Raw genomic sequence first — 13747 nt, forward strand, 5'->3', positions numbered from 1 at the left:
ATGGGCAGCTTCTGCAGAACTGCTGGCGGTTTATTGTACTTACCATCAGATGGAGGAGCGGCGCTGCGGGGACGAGGTACCGTCAGATGAACCCACACCTGGGAACACACGCAAAGAATCAGCAATAAACACTAAAGATGCTATTTGTTACACACTTACTCTAGATAGATAGTGATAGAATAAAAGGTTTGATGTGGGCTCGTTATTCATCCGTGGCTGAGGTTGAGGTTTGGACTGACATTAAACGTGTCCTGTAGGGATTTTAACTACAAGTGGCGCTAAAGAGGAATGTTTATTAATGAGCCCAGGCAAATACGGAGGTGTTTCACAACCATGCGAGTGATGTCATGGAAATTACTGAGAGGAAGACGTCGCGCAGGTTAACAATACATGCAACGAAACGGGAAACACAGGACACACATTCAGCAGCAACCTTCAGCTTGTTAGGTCTGAACACTGGACAGAGTGTTTTTCTCCATTAACTGGTGGACATTGACGAATGAATGGTTAGAACGTATTACACAAGAGCTGGACGTTTGCTGTGTTACACAACTCCAGACCTGGTGACCCCCGGGTTAACCTGGCTGGGTCGTCTGTTGACTTGACTCGGGACAGAGTGTGCGCGCGCACGGAGCTGATCCCAGCGTGTGCTTCCTGAATGGGAACGCGTTGTGTAGCAGCTTCACAGTAAGTGTGCGTGCGTGAAACAGGGAGAGAGAGAGAAAAGGAAGGGACAGACGGAGAGAGGGAGCGAGTGAGACGGGATCAAACCCGACCGCAAGATGTTTCTGATCTTAAGGGCGAGCGGGTGAGGCAGCGGGGGGGGGAGAGAAAGGAAAAGAGAGGGAAGGGGGAGAGCGAACAGATTGAGAGAGAAGAGAGAGAGCAGAGTTGTTGGAGGGCAGCTGGAAATCCTCCAGAATCCTCTGCTCAAACCAACCATAAAATTCCAACTGAGGCCACAAAACCAGTGCGAGGACTGACGAGGGTGCCTTCTGCCCACAGAGGGTGTGTGTGTGTGTGTGCGTGAGTGCGTGTGAGCCTGCCGTATGTGATTAAAGGGTCCGAGCAGAGGAGGCCGGGAGGCAGACGAGTGATGCAATCCACCAAAGCCAAGGAGAGGACACGAGGGCGGCAGGAAGGAAGGGAGGGAACAGAGGAAGGAGGAATTGTTGCTTCTGGGGATCCAGCTCTCCAGGAATGTGCTGACGGTCATGTCTCACAGAGGCGGAGAAGGGGTGGGGGGAGTGTTGCATTCTGGGAAACTCTGCGGAGGTGACACCACCTGTTTCGGAGCGCCGGCTCGCGCGTAACAAAAGGGGACAGACTCTGCGAGTCCCTATGGTGCGTTTGCAGCGCGCTCCCTGTGCGAGCGGCGCTCCCTGGCTGCGGGCCGGAGGCCGGGGGCCCGGGTCCGCCCGCACGCGGCTGCGGCCCGGATCTATTTCGGTGCGTCCGCAAAGCGCCCACGCGGGCCCGGTGGGTAAGGTGACTGGTAAGCCTGAACAAATAGTCTATTTATGAGCAGCACAGGAGTGGGCGCTCGTCCTTGAGCGGCTTCGTCTGCCGTCTGAAGTGCTAAGTGCTGTATACAGTTACAATAGAACACTCACAAGGACGAGTGAAGGTGGAGAGGGTGTGATGGAGGGAGGAGGGGGGGGGTGCAAAGAGAGCGCTGGGAATAGAGACGGTGAGTCAGAGGCCATTTGGAAAGTAATTCCATCTCTGAATGCCAGATATCTTTTCATCAATGGAAGGAAAGTATTTTCTAAAGTGAGGAGAAAAACATCTCTGTTCGCTGAAACGGAGCATATTTGAGGGGGAGAGGACGGGACTCATTCAAGGGGTGTTTTGGCGCGGTGTTGACTCCGTGTGGGAGAAGCCGAGCACAGCGGCAACGGCCTGCAGCCGCAGCAGCGCCTCAGCGGGGCTGTTGTCAGCGAGACAGAATCACCAGCACACACACACAGCGCCGGTATCATCAGCGTCAGGCTCGTGAACTGAATGAACTGGATGAGGAGTCGACGAGGCCGCCGGGACTCTGGGCCAGCGCGTCGGCTAGTTCCCTCATTATCCCATCGAAGACTTTGTGAATCATTGCATTCAAATACCCCACTGTCATGCTGAGGTTTCAGGGGTTTGGGCTGGATGCTGGACAGGATGAGTGGGGTCTGGCCTGGAGCCAGTGACAGAGGAACCAAAGGGGGGGCATCTTTGTGTATTCAGCCCAAGCAACCTTGGCCTTGACGGGTCTGCACAAACACGTACAGCATTTGACTCCTGCCCCGGTTCATTACTGCAAAAAGTGTGGAGTTTCATGCCCATTGATAAAAACAGCCTTAGGCTAAAAACAGCGGCTTTAAATCAATAAAGTACGCTCCAGTGTCAAGACAGAAATAAACCGCCGGATTCAAAAAAACCTACTGATGCCTGTTGACTGGTGAGCAGAAATCTATTTTCTGAAACGTGTTTTCTATTAGTTGGCTAACTGGAAGGCGAGAGAAAGACACCACAGAATTGGAGTTGGACCGGGGGGCTCTGCTGGTCCGGCACCGGCGTCTCTGTGCTCCAGGCAGGCGGAGACAGAGCGCTGCAGCGTCCACACGTCCACGCTCCGCTGTTTACCAGAGCCGCTTCGGGTCGTTTGCTGGCGAGTCCTCCAGAAGCTGCCCAGAGGTCCTGCAAGGACACCGACTGCCCCACGCTGCATCCAAATTAAAGTGTTTGCATGATTGCAGCGCACAAACCGAGCCGGGATGCAAGCGTCACCACCAAACTCTGGAATTCTACTGTGTTTTTTCTTTTTACAGTGTGTGTGTGTGTGTGTGTGTGTGGTCTCTAGCCTCAAATCAAAATGGGCTTTGGCCTGGAGATTAGCTTTTCCTCCCTCTCCCTCTCACCGTGGACATTTTCCCACATCGTCGACGTCAGCGCTGGTATTTTCGGCTGCGTGGAGGAGTTCGCCCGTAGCCGAGCAAACATTGCCCAGCGTCGGCGGGACGCGCTGTTTGCTGAGTCCCTCACCTTTCAGCCAGTGTTTGCTGCCTCTCCGCTGACACTGTGATGGTACAGCGCTGGGATTCCACCAATGCGGCGCGTTGTCTGTAGTAACGTGGCCGTCATTTTCTGGCTCCCGCCTCCAAATCTGCATCTCGTGACAACACGAGGTGCCCACGGGCGAAGCGAAACGTCAGACAGTATCACTGATGAAAGTAGATTTAAATGTTCTGACTGTTTGACCTTTTGTTGTTTCGGTGATGCAGCTGGTAATCCTTCTCGCTGCAGATGTGGTGATGACATTTGGAAACCTCAAGTCTGCTCCTCTGGCATCTTCAACTGAACAAAGCATCTTGTGACAACAACTCAAAGCAGAAGCACTGAGGTGACATGGGTTCGATTTGTACTACTGACAGTCCCATGACCCCTGTCTGACTCCACAGACTAAAGGTGCTCTTGCCTGTAAATGTCTGCCTTAACATCAAAACTTGTAGCAGTGACGATAAAATATGCGTTCAATTATTTTATATGTCTCAGTGAAGTGATTCTGTTTTTCTTTAACACACCAGGCGTATTTTGCACCACATTAATGTCTATGCAAATACCTCTGATTCTCATCAACAACAGTTACAGATCATTACATCTGCAGATGCTGAGTTCCACACACAGATTTATCAGAGCCGTGAATCAGGAAGGGCCCATTGTATGAAAACACCATCTATAAAACATGGTATTGAGTGTGTGTATGTAATAAAAGCCAGGGGAACACAGTGTTCCAGATCAGAGCTCCGTCTGCACAGCACTGGTCTAGAGAGCAGCATGAGTCACTGTAACAGAGCGGAGTGCTAGCTTGCAGAATTCATTAAGACAAATGTAAGGTATACGGATTTCCTCTGCAATAAAAAAAACCCTTGGCAGCTGCAGAACAACACCCCAGTGAATCCTCAACTAGCTTTCCATGCATCTTTGGAATGACAGCAAGCTTTTTTTTGAAACCACGTAGGTAATTTATGTTAGTCTGAATGTAAATCAATTAGCTTAAATCTTTCCACGTGTTGGCCTACTTTTGTACCGGGCAGCAGACTTGTTCCTATTATCAGGAAGGGACAGAAAATGAGCCCTTTTTTAAGAGGCGAGTTATTATCTAATCAGTGTAATGATCAAGTCGGATCAGTGAACAATTTAGTATGACAGCACTCTGTGGAAAAACGGATAAGGCTTAAGAAAAAACAAATCGGCTCTAAAAGAAGGTTAAATTTGCCTTTCAATCAAGTAATAGCGGCTTTGTCTAATCATGTACATCTGTGCAATGGCGCCCCCGCGTGGCCATCTGGTAATAATGCACTAGCAAGGTCAAACGCAGTAAAACCCGTAATAACAGTAATATATTTATTGTAGCATTAAAATATTATTAATAGGGAGCGTCAGTATTATTAATAATATTAATAATGCTAATAATAGTGAAAAACAGTGTTACATGTGAGTAGGCGCTCACGTTCAATAAAACTGCTACACCGATCCAGGATCGGCTCTTGAACTCGGGTAGTCAAACGTACACATTACTACAAATGAAAGGACTGATCCCAAATCAGCCGATTCGCCGCCGGACGTTTGTGGAGCGACTTCTACAGGAAATACCTTCCACTGCGGAGAGCATTTGTGAGGGGAGCTATTTTACCGAGCTTACGGTAAGAAAACGTTCTGGATGTTGTGGAGTTCGCCCGCTGCCGTTCGCTCGTGCGCTTCTGTGCAGTGGGCTGGTGCGGTAAACGTGCATTAAACGCGTTTGTATGAGCTGGTTTTGCACTCACGCGCTCGTTAGCTAACCTAGCTTGTTTATGATTGTCTGCGTGATGCTAATGTTAGCCGTAACAAATCTTAGCGGGGGACATTAGGAAGAAAAGCTTTCAAAGTATCACATTTGACATGTGTTTACTGCAGTTAACATAAACAGGCTTTAGTCAAATGCCTGTGGCTGCAGAACTAACTATTATTCGTATTTAACGTTACACAGTTTCAATAAACTCGTCAAGCATGTAGCCTAATATTAGCTTCCCCTTGCAACATAAACCACGTAACGCTAGGGTTAAGCTAACTGCTAACTGCCGCGGCTCTAGTTTAGTTACTCCCACCAATGAAAAATGATCCAAAACCAAACGTTGCATGATTAACGATGAACATCTAGTTTAAACCAATCAAGTATTTGTCTTGTTTTCATCAGCTTCACAAATGAATAATGGGGGTCCAAGCTGTCCAGCTCACCTCTAAGTGTCACCATGACAACATCCTCGCCTCGCTTCACGAGATGAGGCTGCAGGGTCAGCTGAGTGACGTCACCGTGCAGGTAGACTACCAGGGGGACGTGCAGGAGTTCCAGGCCCACCAGGTGATGCTTGCAGCATCCAGTGGCTACTTCAAGAAGGTCCTCCTCTCTGGCGATGCTGGCACAGACCGGCTGCTGCTCTCCAATATGCACTTCAGTGACTTCTCCAAGTTTTTGGAATTTGTGTACACCGGTAAAGTTGAAGTCTCCAAAGACAAGATTGGCGACGTTCAAGCAATTGCTCAGGCTTTGGACTGTAAGGCCCTGTCAGCGCTGTGCGGTGAGGCCATGAGTGCAGGAATTCTACAAAAGCACACAAAGAAAACACTGAAGTCCAAAGTTACGGATGAAGAGGAGACGCCTGGGGCCAAGGGAGATACAAGGACTAAACAACCAAAGAAGCCAGCAAAACGTGTGTTACTGAAGCGGAAGCTCCCAACACAAAGCTCTGAGAAAGAAGTAATAACAAAAAGATTCAAGGCAAAGAAAGTGGAGGAGGAAAAAAGACCGGAAAGAAAGCAAAGCCGGAGGCTGGCTGGACGAAAGGTATTTAGAAAGCGTCTGAACGTTAAAAAAAGAGGATTGAGAAACGCGAGCAAAGTCACACATGACGACAAAGGAGAGTCTGAGAGCGGTGCCGAGGCTCAGCCAGAGAATCAGACGGAGAAAGGAGACGGGCCGCTGGCGATACCGGCCTCCGATGCAGATGAGTGGGAGTGTGAGGATCTGAAGAGCAATGATTCTGAAGACACCGGCTTGTCGTTTTGGGAGGACGAGGAGGGTCAGTCGAAGCAGACGGGTAAAAGAGCATCGAAAGCTCAGTTCGAGTGCTCCGAGTGCCAGCGGACGTTCCACTATGAGAGGAGCTACCTGAAGCACATCAGGTGGGACGTGGGGGCTGCTCCTGACTTCCATTGGTTTCTGTAGATGAGGCCCCGTGTCTGACTCTGCTTTCTGACGCAGCACGTATCACGGAGTGAAGGCGGACGTCGTCTACCGCTGCGACACCTGCCAGCAGACCTTCGCCAACCGCAGCAACCTGAAGATCCACGAGAAGCACGTCCACAGCAGCGAGAGGCTGTTTTCCTGCGAGTCCTGCACCAAGACCTTCAAGCGAAAGAAGGACGTGGTTCGCCATCAGAGACAAGTGAGCGTTAATCGTATTCCTTCTGAAGCTGCTGGTTTGTTTTTGTTTTTTTCTGATCTCTGATCAGAAAAAAATCTGATCCCCCGCTGCGTTTCAGGTGCACGAACGCAAGAACACGCAACACGTCTGCCCCGAGTGTGGGAAGTCGCTGAGCTCCAAAACTGCTCTGCTGCTGCACGAGAGGACGCACACGGGCACCAAGCCGTTTCAGTGCAACGACTGCGGGGCCAAGTTCACACAGAACTCTGCCCTTAAAATGCACTCCAGGTGCTGAACTCACTGATGCCTGATCAGATGAAGACAGAAGTGTGATCATGTACCAACTACTGATGATCGCTGGGAATGTTAAGAGAGCTTATTACCTCTGTCTTACTATTATATTGTAGGACTCACACAGGAGAGAAGCCGTTTGCATGTGACGTGTGTGATTCCCGGTTCACTCAGAAGCACATGCTGGCCTATCACAAGCGGTCACACACAGGTGAGAGTGACGCAGTTCCCAAAATGCTTAAGCGGATATTTCAAACCGCTGTTCTCCTCTCAGGTGAGAAGCCTTTTATGTGTGAGGCGTGTGGGAAGAGCTTTGCATCCAAGGAATACCTGCGGCATCACTCCAACATCCACACCGGCTCCAAGCCGTACAAGTGTGAGCAGTGCGGACGGGGCTTCGCTCAGAGGAACTCCCTCCACCAGCATCTGAAGATACACACAGGCAATTATTCCCATTGTGCATTGGTCGCTTTGTTGTTTAGCAGCCGTTGTGGTATCAGTGAACCTAATGTGCACGTTTTTCCCTCTAGGTGAGCGTCCGTACAGGTGTAAGGACTGTGAAAAGCAGTTCACACAGCTTAACGCCCTCCAGAGGCACCAGCGGATTCACACCGGGGAGAAACCGTACATGTGTGCCCTCTGCAACCGCACCTTCACGGACAAGTCCACCCTTCGCAGGCACACTACGGTCAGCAGTAACACATGTAAACACATGATTTAGCACAAAGGCTAAGGCTAACGTGAGCTCTCTCGATCTGCAGATCCACGACTCGGACGCTCCCTGGAAGACCTACCTTGTCGTGCTGGAGGGCAACGTGGAGGACAAGAAGCCCAAAAGCCCCACCAAAGACAAGGCGGAGACGGCGGCAGCGGGGGAGAAAAAGGGCAAAGCGAGAAAAAGCAGCGACGGCAAAGCAGCTGTTGAAGCTGCTGCTAAAACCAGCACAAACGCGGAGGTTTCAGCCGAGCCGGTCACTCTCCCACCTGACTGGACCGGTCATGGAGCTATTGCCCTGGTCAGCCAGGACGCCCTCGGCGCCATCACGGTGATCCACACCGAAGTGCCCGCCGGGACGCAGATCCAGCCCCTTGTAACCACAGACAGCACGGGGACCAGTATCATCTCCTTGGACGGTCCAGCCATCTCCGTTCCCTTCTCCATACCTGTTTCCATGGCTCGTTCCATCCCTGTGGCGGCCGGATCGGCGTCCGCGCTCTCGGTTCCCGCGTCCGACGGCGCGTCGGCGTCCGTCTCAGTGGTCCCAACTGTTTCCACATCGTCCGTGCTAGAAGCGGCTGCGTCTCAGACCATTTTGGCTCAGGTTTCGGAGACGAAGACGGCTCCTGAGGCTGAGGTTGCTCCTGATCTTCAAACTGTGATCGTAGGTAACTGTACCAGAGAAGAGGAACAACCTGCTACTGTTCAAACTGACAGAGAGCAAAGTACAGAAGACGGCATCCTAGATGATCCCTAGGAGCTTGTTTATGATGCAGTTTAGTAAACCATAATTGTATGATATCAGTTTTTCAGTTTTATTTGCTTTTTTACATAATTTCACATTAACAGTGTCTTAATGCGTGGTATGTCTATTATCTGACTTTCAGTATTTGATTAACCTTCTACGTGTTCATCACGCTTCTACATGTCATGTTCATTAAAGGGACCTCGTTATCAATTTACATTTTAAAGATACAACATGGCTATATTTAAGGTATTCAAAATAATTGTTTATCTAATATACTGTGAAATGTGGCACAAATCATATTGAATCTAAATAAAACTGATTGTTAATTCCTAAGATTTAAAACCAAATACGTATGTTTTTTTGAGACACTATATGTAGCTTTCTATACACATTAGAAAATAATTTGAAGTCTGTTGACAATTAGTTTTGGTGTAACTGTACAGTTTTAACAGACAGCTGGAATATAATACCTTTATTATTGTCCTTTTGCACAAGCATACAAATAAAGGTCCATTGCTGTTCCACCTGGAAGAAGCTGGATACCTGGAGTAACTGGCCTTCTTGGTAAAAACTTTGGTCTGGATGACAACAGTGAATAAAGCAACACTAAACTATATTCAATGACATGCTTAGCAACTGGCCATTTGGAAGGTTCGCTGCAGCGGCAAACCTTCAATGAGATGTTTACGACACGGCACGGCACGAGATGAGTGACTGATGATGTTGGGTTTTCCATGTCAGTGCTTCAAAAGATCATTCAAAATTACAGCATCAGAGGTATTACATTACAACTGATTCTAAGCAATAACCATCAACGTAAGAAAATCCTAACTATGTGTTGATCATGTGGGTTGTGAGTAGGTGCAAATGTTTAACAGTCTCCACATGGTGCATATCATTGGCCAAGATGCCAAAAGGACACTCGTCTGACTGGAGGGACAAAAAAAAAAAAAAGGATGGTAATGACTACAAACAAATAAAAGCACATAGAACACATACACGCTATGATAGTCTTCTGTACAACAAACTGAAGCTAAACTATTTTAAATAGAGTTAACAAGCTAAAAAAAAAAAAAAACAAGCTGCATCTGACTAGGAAACAACTGTACAAAACATGCAGAGCTTGTTTATTTCATTATACAGCTTTAAAACCCCCCTTGCAGGGATTCCGGCAGAAAGAGGGTTTGCAGCAATCCTCTAGACAGAGGTGAGGGCGGGAGGATTTACATTCTGACCAGCTTCAGATGTGTTTGGAGGGAAGCAAAGATCGTACTGTGACAGAACAGCAGTGAGCAGGATATTCGAAGTCACCAGCAGACAGTCCTCCCCGAGAGCTATACACAGTGAGGTGGGTGCGTGTTTGGAAAAAGCATGCGCAATGGTCTTGTCCCTCCATGCTGCGTACGTGGCCCGGCTTTCCTTTTATTTCAGATCTCCTTCATCTCCCTGAATGGTCTTTTTGATGCGCAGCAGGAGGGTTGTGTGCCACTGGTCCAGGCGTGAGATTGAGTCAAACTCCTTTACCTGCAAGGGACACATCAGAGGGCTTTTATTTTCCAGAGCAGGATTTACAGTAGTATGATTCCAGATGCAGACTCTTCTCTCTCTGACTTTGAGTTAACCTTAAAAATTCTTTTAGCAACTCGGCAAGAGTGATTCACCACATTACTCCACACTGGTTTCACATAAACATGTGGTCCTGGGAGACTGACTGGATACCAGAGATTCAGCCATCAATGCTCAAAACACAAGGGATCCAACTGCGCTACAAAAGCTGAAGCTGTGGGATTCCTGCACTCACCAAAGAACTTATTGTAAAAGTTGACTTACTGCTTCTGTGAAAGCCTCGCTGTTCTGTTCCTCATGAGCCTCAAGAAGTTTCTGTTAAATCAACAAAATGTAGGTTACTCACAGGACCCGAGCAGATTAAGGGGAAAAAGTAAGACGCGCTCCTCCTCAGCATCGTGCTACCTTCAACAGTTTGCATTCTCTGGAGTCTGAAAACGCCGGGAACATTTCCTCATATTTTTCTACAGCAATCTGTGGAGACACGGCATGATTAATCAAACCACACGTCCCTGAACTGAAACCTGAGGATGAAACACAAAGTTCACCTTAGCGTTGAGCTCGTCGACAATGAAATGACAGAGAGAGGCTTTGAAGAAATACTCTTTGGCGCTGTACTTCAGCAGGGGGTTGTCCATCGTGTTGGCTCCAACCTGTATGTGAGACAAAGAAGAAAAACCACACAATATATTACCATAATCGGAATAATTAGTCATCTGTGTTGCTGACATTACACATGAAGACAAGTGGAACACACCTGTTCGTAGATCTCTATAGCCTTCTGGTACTGCTCCAGTTGAGCACAGTAAGCTCCCACTTTCAGCAGACACTTGTTGGCAGAACTAAGAAAAAGTAAAAAGGTGATATTTCTATTATATAAATTACTATTATATAATTATTATATTATAACTTTTTAATTTGCTACAGTAGGAAAGGCACATGTGCTGCTTATAATAGTAAGGGTCTATCTGTTGTATTTAAATGTCCCAGTAAGAACTGAACACTGGTACGTGGTGGATTCTGTGAGTGAAACACAAGCGTACCTGTTTGATTCTTCTCCTTTGTAGTAATCTGCTGCCTGTTCATAATGTGCTATGGCCTTCACAAGAGAAAAAGCACAGATTGCAATATTAAGTGTTTGTCAAAATAAATGTACCTTATGTTGGTTATTAGAGTTTATTAGTAATATTCTCTAACTATATTACTACTGACTACACATTGGTACCTTTTCGATATCCACTAGCTCAGACTCGTAGATCTCTGCGATACTGATGTGGTGTTTGGCAGCGATGGTAAATCTTCCCTGGAGGATGAGGAAAAGAGAAATCGTCATGTACTGAATCTGTCAGACACTTCTCCAGTCAAAGCAACTGTTCTGCTACATTCTCAATGTACTAGCCTGTGGTGTTGGCTTTTTAATGAACACCCATTAAGAACACTGTCAAATACCTATCTGGATGAAGGTATCAGTGTAAAAGGAAGTAACATGATGGAAATATGTGGATGAGTGCTGGGTTATGTAGAGACACTGCTACATCAGTGGTGCATCATGTGGTTGGATGTATTGTTGTGAAGGACACAGATGGAAACTTTCAGATGCTTCTTACCATGTCTGTATATATATCGATGGCTGCATTTAAACACTTGATTGCCTCTTTTGGCAGCATAAAGAGAAAATGAGTTAGACATGATTAGTGTTGTTATTTTTAAGTGCACCTCACCCAAGTTCAGTCAAATAGGTATTTACAAAAGATATGAAGTCTAAAATAAGATCACGAGCAATACCCTCGCTTGTCTATAATCCAAAAACTGCAGCCAGCAACCCAACCCAGAGGTCTTGTCCCACTTGAAAAGCCTTATTTCAACACACTTAGGTAGTCAACAATATGGAATACTCTCAGTAACACTAGTTACTTATTGTTTTCTCACTGAATGTAACTAAGCATTTTTGCAAAAGCGATTTTAAGGAACCTTCATGCATTCCATTAAAAAAGTAAAGTATAAATGTTAGAAGTTAAAGGAATAAAAAGTGGATTACCAGGTTTAAACTCGCTTTCTTACCATTAGGGTCAGACTTCTTGTAGGCATTTCCTGCATCAATGAAACTGGTGGCACAGTCATGTTTGTTCTGTAGCTGCATATGGAGACGTGCCGCTTTGCAAAACGCGCTTCCAGCAGCTGTGGGCAGATAAAAGTACAACAGCAATTCTCAAAACAAGAATACTGTACAGACCTGCTTCAATGCCACCTTATCTTGCGAGTGGCACCCGCACAAACGCTGCCTTTTGCAGGTACAGAAAAAAGACAGAACATACAGTGAGTCAAATGTGCTGAAAGTAGAGTAAAAACAGCCTCACGCACCACTCCAGTTCTTGGCCATCTTGAACATGTTGGCCGCTCTGCAGTACATCTCACATGCCTCTTCTACTTTGTGATGTCCTCTGGGAAAACAAAGAAATAATAAATTGAAAAAATAAATACAGTAAAAATCTTATAGCATACAAAGTCTAAAAAAAAACATTGTGATCTAGACCATAAATAACATGATAAGACATCTGTCAAGAGGACACAATGATCAGATGGTGCAGTGTCTTATGTAAATCCTTCTACACAGGAACTATACATCTCCGTCCCTCCATGAATAGAAGTGGGCCCATGAGAGCTCCTTGCAGCTGTAATAAAGCTCTGCCCAAAGGATTACATCACTGGTTGCTTCGTCACAGAGTGACCAGTATGAAGCCTGCACAGAAGTATCACGCACTGCCATGTAGTAACATGGGGGGTCATCTACAGTAGGAAAGACACTCAAAGAAACAATGCCTTCATCTGAATCAGTTCAATGTTTTTAGATTAGACAACATGCTAAATCTGCCTCTCTGACAACTCCATTTTTCAAATTATATTCCAGCAATATTGTGAAGTGGTTCATATGTCGTCATGTATTTGTTGTCAGTACTTCATGCTATGTGAGCATGAGGGTTAAATCGTTTTTAATTGACTGAGTGGGAACGTTAAAGCCTTCAGACAGACCCTATCAGCACGTGTCTGCCTTCATTCACTTTAACTATTTGGGGATTAACTCAAATATTTGTGTTTCCGCTAGCGAAAGCAAATACAATGCAACCCAATTCTAAAACCTAAACTGATAACGCACAGAGAATCAGTTTAAATAGAGTTAAAAAATAACCTCGTTTCTTTATATTTGTAATACGGAGACTGAAAGTGCAACAGCCGTCACCGTGTATATTTTTAGCTAATAACAACCAATTGCGCAGCTCCCAGGCCGACGAGGATCTGAGCTGCTGGTTTGTTTACAATAACAACGGCTAACTAAGCAAGCTAAGCTACTTAGGGGGAATTAAAACAACCACCGAGTGGTCCCCGTCCTGTGTCGCTGGACTTGTACAACGTGACATTGGTTGTCTTAGGAAATAATACCGGAATGTCTGTGAAGGAATAGGCTGCGAGCCAACTTTGCAGCACAGTTGCGATGCTAGCTGCTTGTTCTTTGGTGCAGTGCTGTCTTACCCTCCGAACATCCCTCCCAAAAAAGAGCCGGACGACTTGACTTTCTTGTCGGCGTCGGCCATTAGCTGAACGGCTTCCTTCTCCTTCCCAGAGTTGTCCATTCCCGCGCCGTGCTCGAAACAAAACTTATATTAGGACAGAAAACACCCAGGACTCGGCGCCGCACAGCGAGGATTACAGTCGATGGGGTTTATTTGCCGTGGGCGTGCACCAGCTATTGGCTTAGGTGTCGCCGTTGCATCATGGGAGTTTGAGTGCGCGATGCGACGAAAACCGTTTGCGTCAAGGACAGTTGAAACTACAAGTCCCAATAAAAAAACATTAGGTTAATTTATCTGCCGTGTTAGGTAATATACGATGGCAAATATATTTATAGTTTTCATTTCAAATTGAGTTTTAATAATTTAATTTGACCTAACTCATCAATATAAGTGCATACAAAAGACACTA

General features: G+C 46.6%; 2 protein-coding genes and 1 long non-coding RNA gene across 6 annotated transcripts in view; 1 reads left to right on the forward strand and 2 right to left on the reverse strand.

Moving 5' to 3' along the window:
• The window catches only part of LOC114849200 (uncharacterized), a 7610-nt gene extending 2210 nt beyond the window's left edge, over positions 1-5400 (reverse strand). The window contains exons 1-4 of one of the 2 annotated variants that reach the window (XR_008693870.1): positions 5260-5400; positions 3241-3336; positions 3025-3145; positions 44-98 (exon numbers count right to left, since the gene is read on the reverse strand). This is a non-coding gene — a long non-coding RNA (uncharacterized LOC114849200). Of the gene's footprint in view, positions 1-43; positions 99-2900; positions 3146-3240; positions 3337-5259 lie in introns of both variants that reach the window. The other variant, XR_008693871.1, reaches the window with a different exon arrangement.
• gzf1 (GDNF-inducible zinc finger protein 1) lies at positions 4545-9160 on the forward strand. Of its 3 annotated transcripts, none has more exons than XM_029140356.3 (8): positions 4545-4685; positions 5219-6204; positions 6284-6467; positions 6565-6734; positions 6854-6948; positions 7012-7179; positions 7268-7425; positions 7499-9160. In XM_029140356.3, the coding sequence occupies exons 2-8, from the start codon at positions 5234-5236 to the stop codon at positions 8210-8212; spliced, it is 2460 nt and encodes an 819-aa protein (XP_028996189.1). In that variant the 5' UTR covers positions 4545-4685; positions 5219-5233; the 3' UTR covers positions 8213-9160. The 3 variants fall into 3 exon arrangements, with proteins under 3 accessions (XP_028996189.1, XP_028996190.1, XP_028996191.1); XM_029140357.3 differs by lacking the exon at positions 4545-4685 and adding an exon at positions 4688-4757; XM_029140358.3 differs by lacking the exon at positions 4545-4685 and adding an exon at positions 4769-4785.
• napbb (N-ethylmaleimide-sensitive factor attachment protein, beta b) lies at positions 8661-13507 on the reverse strand. Its single transcript, XM_029140362.2, has 11 exons — positions 13298-13507; positions 12131-12210; positions 11831-11947; positions 11377-11423; positions 10995-11072; positions 10813-10868; positions 10527-10611; positions 10318-10422; positions 10175-10243; positions 10034-10084; positions 8661-9727 (listed from the first exon to the last, which is right to left on the reverse strand). The coding sequence occupies exons 1-11, from the start codon at positions 13396-13398 to the stop codon at positions 9626-9628; spliced, it is 891 nt and encodes a 296-aa protein (XP_028996195.1). The 5' UTR covers positions 13399-13507; the 3' UTR covers positions 8661-9625.
• Between the last annotated feature and the right edge of the window lie 240 nt (positions 13508-13747).

This window comes from Betta splendens, chromosome 24 (genome assembly GCF_900634795.4).
Source record: "Betta splendens chromosome 24, fBetSpl5.4, whole genome shotgun sequence".
Lineage (NCBI taxonomy): Eukaryota > Metazoa > Chordata > Actinopteri > Anabantiformes > Osphronemidae > Betta > Betta splendens.

Excerpts from the sequence above, each read along its gene's own strand:
- gzf1 (XM_029140356.3), top strand. The coding sequence starts at position 5,234 with ATGGGGGTCCAAGCTGTCCAGCTCACCTCTAAGTGTCACCATGACAAC. Across the intron at positions 7,180-7,267 it reads GCATCTGAAGATACACACAG|GTGAGCGTCCGTACAGGTGT; the intron begins GCAATTATTCCC and ends TTTTCCCTCTAG. Across the intron at positions 7,426-7,498 it reads CCCTTCGCAGGCACACTACG|ATCCACGACTCGGACGCTCC; the intron begins GTCAGCAGTAAC and ends CTCGATCTGCAG.
- napbb (XM_029140362.2), bottom strand. The coding sequence starts at position 13,398 with ATGGACAACTCTGGGAAGGAGAAGGAAGCCGTTCAGCTAATGGCCGAC. Across the intron at positions 11,424-11,830 it reads CAAGAAGTCTGACCCTAATG|AGGCAATCAAGTGTTTAAAT; the intron begins GTAAGAAAGCGA and ends TGCTGCCAAAAG. Across the intron at positions 9,728-10,033 it reads GCGAGGCTTTCACAGAAGCA|GTAAAGGAGTTTGACTCAAT; the intron begins GTAAGTCAACTT and ends TGTCCCTTGCAG.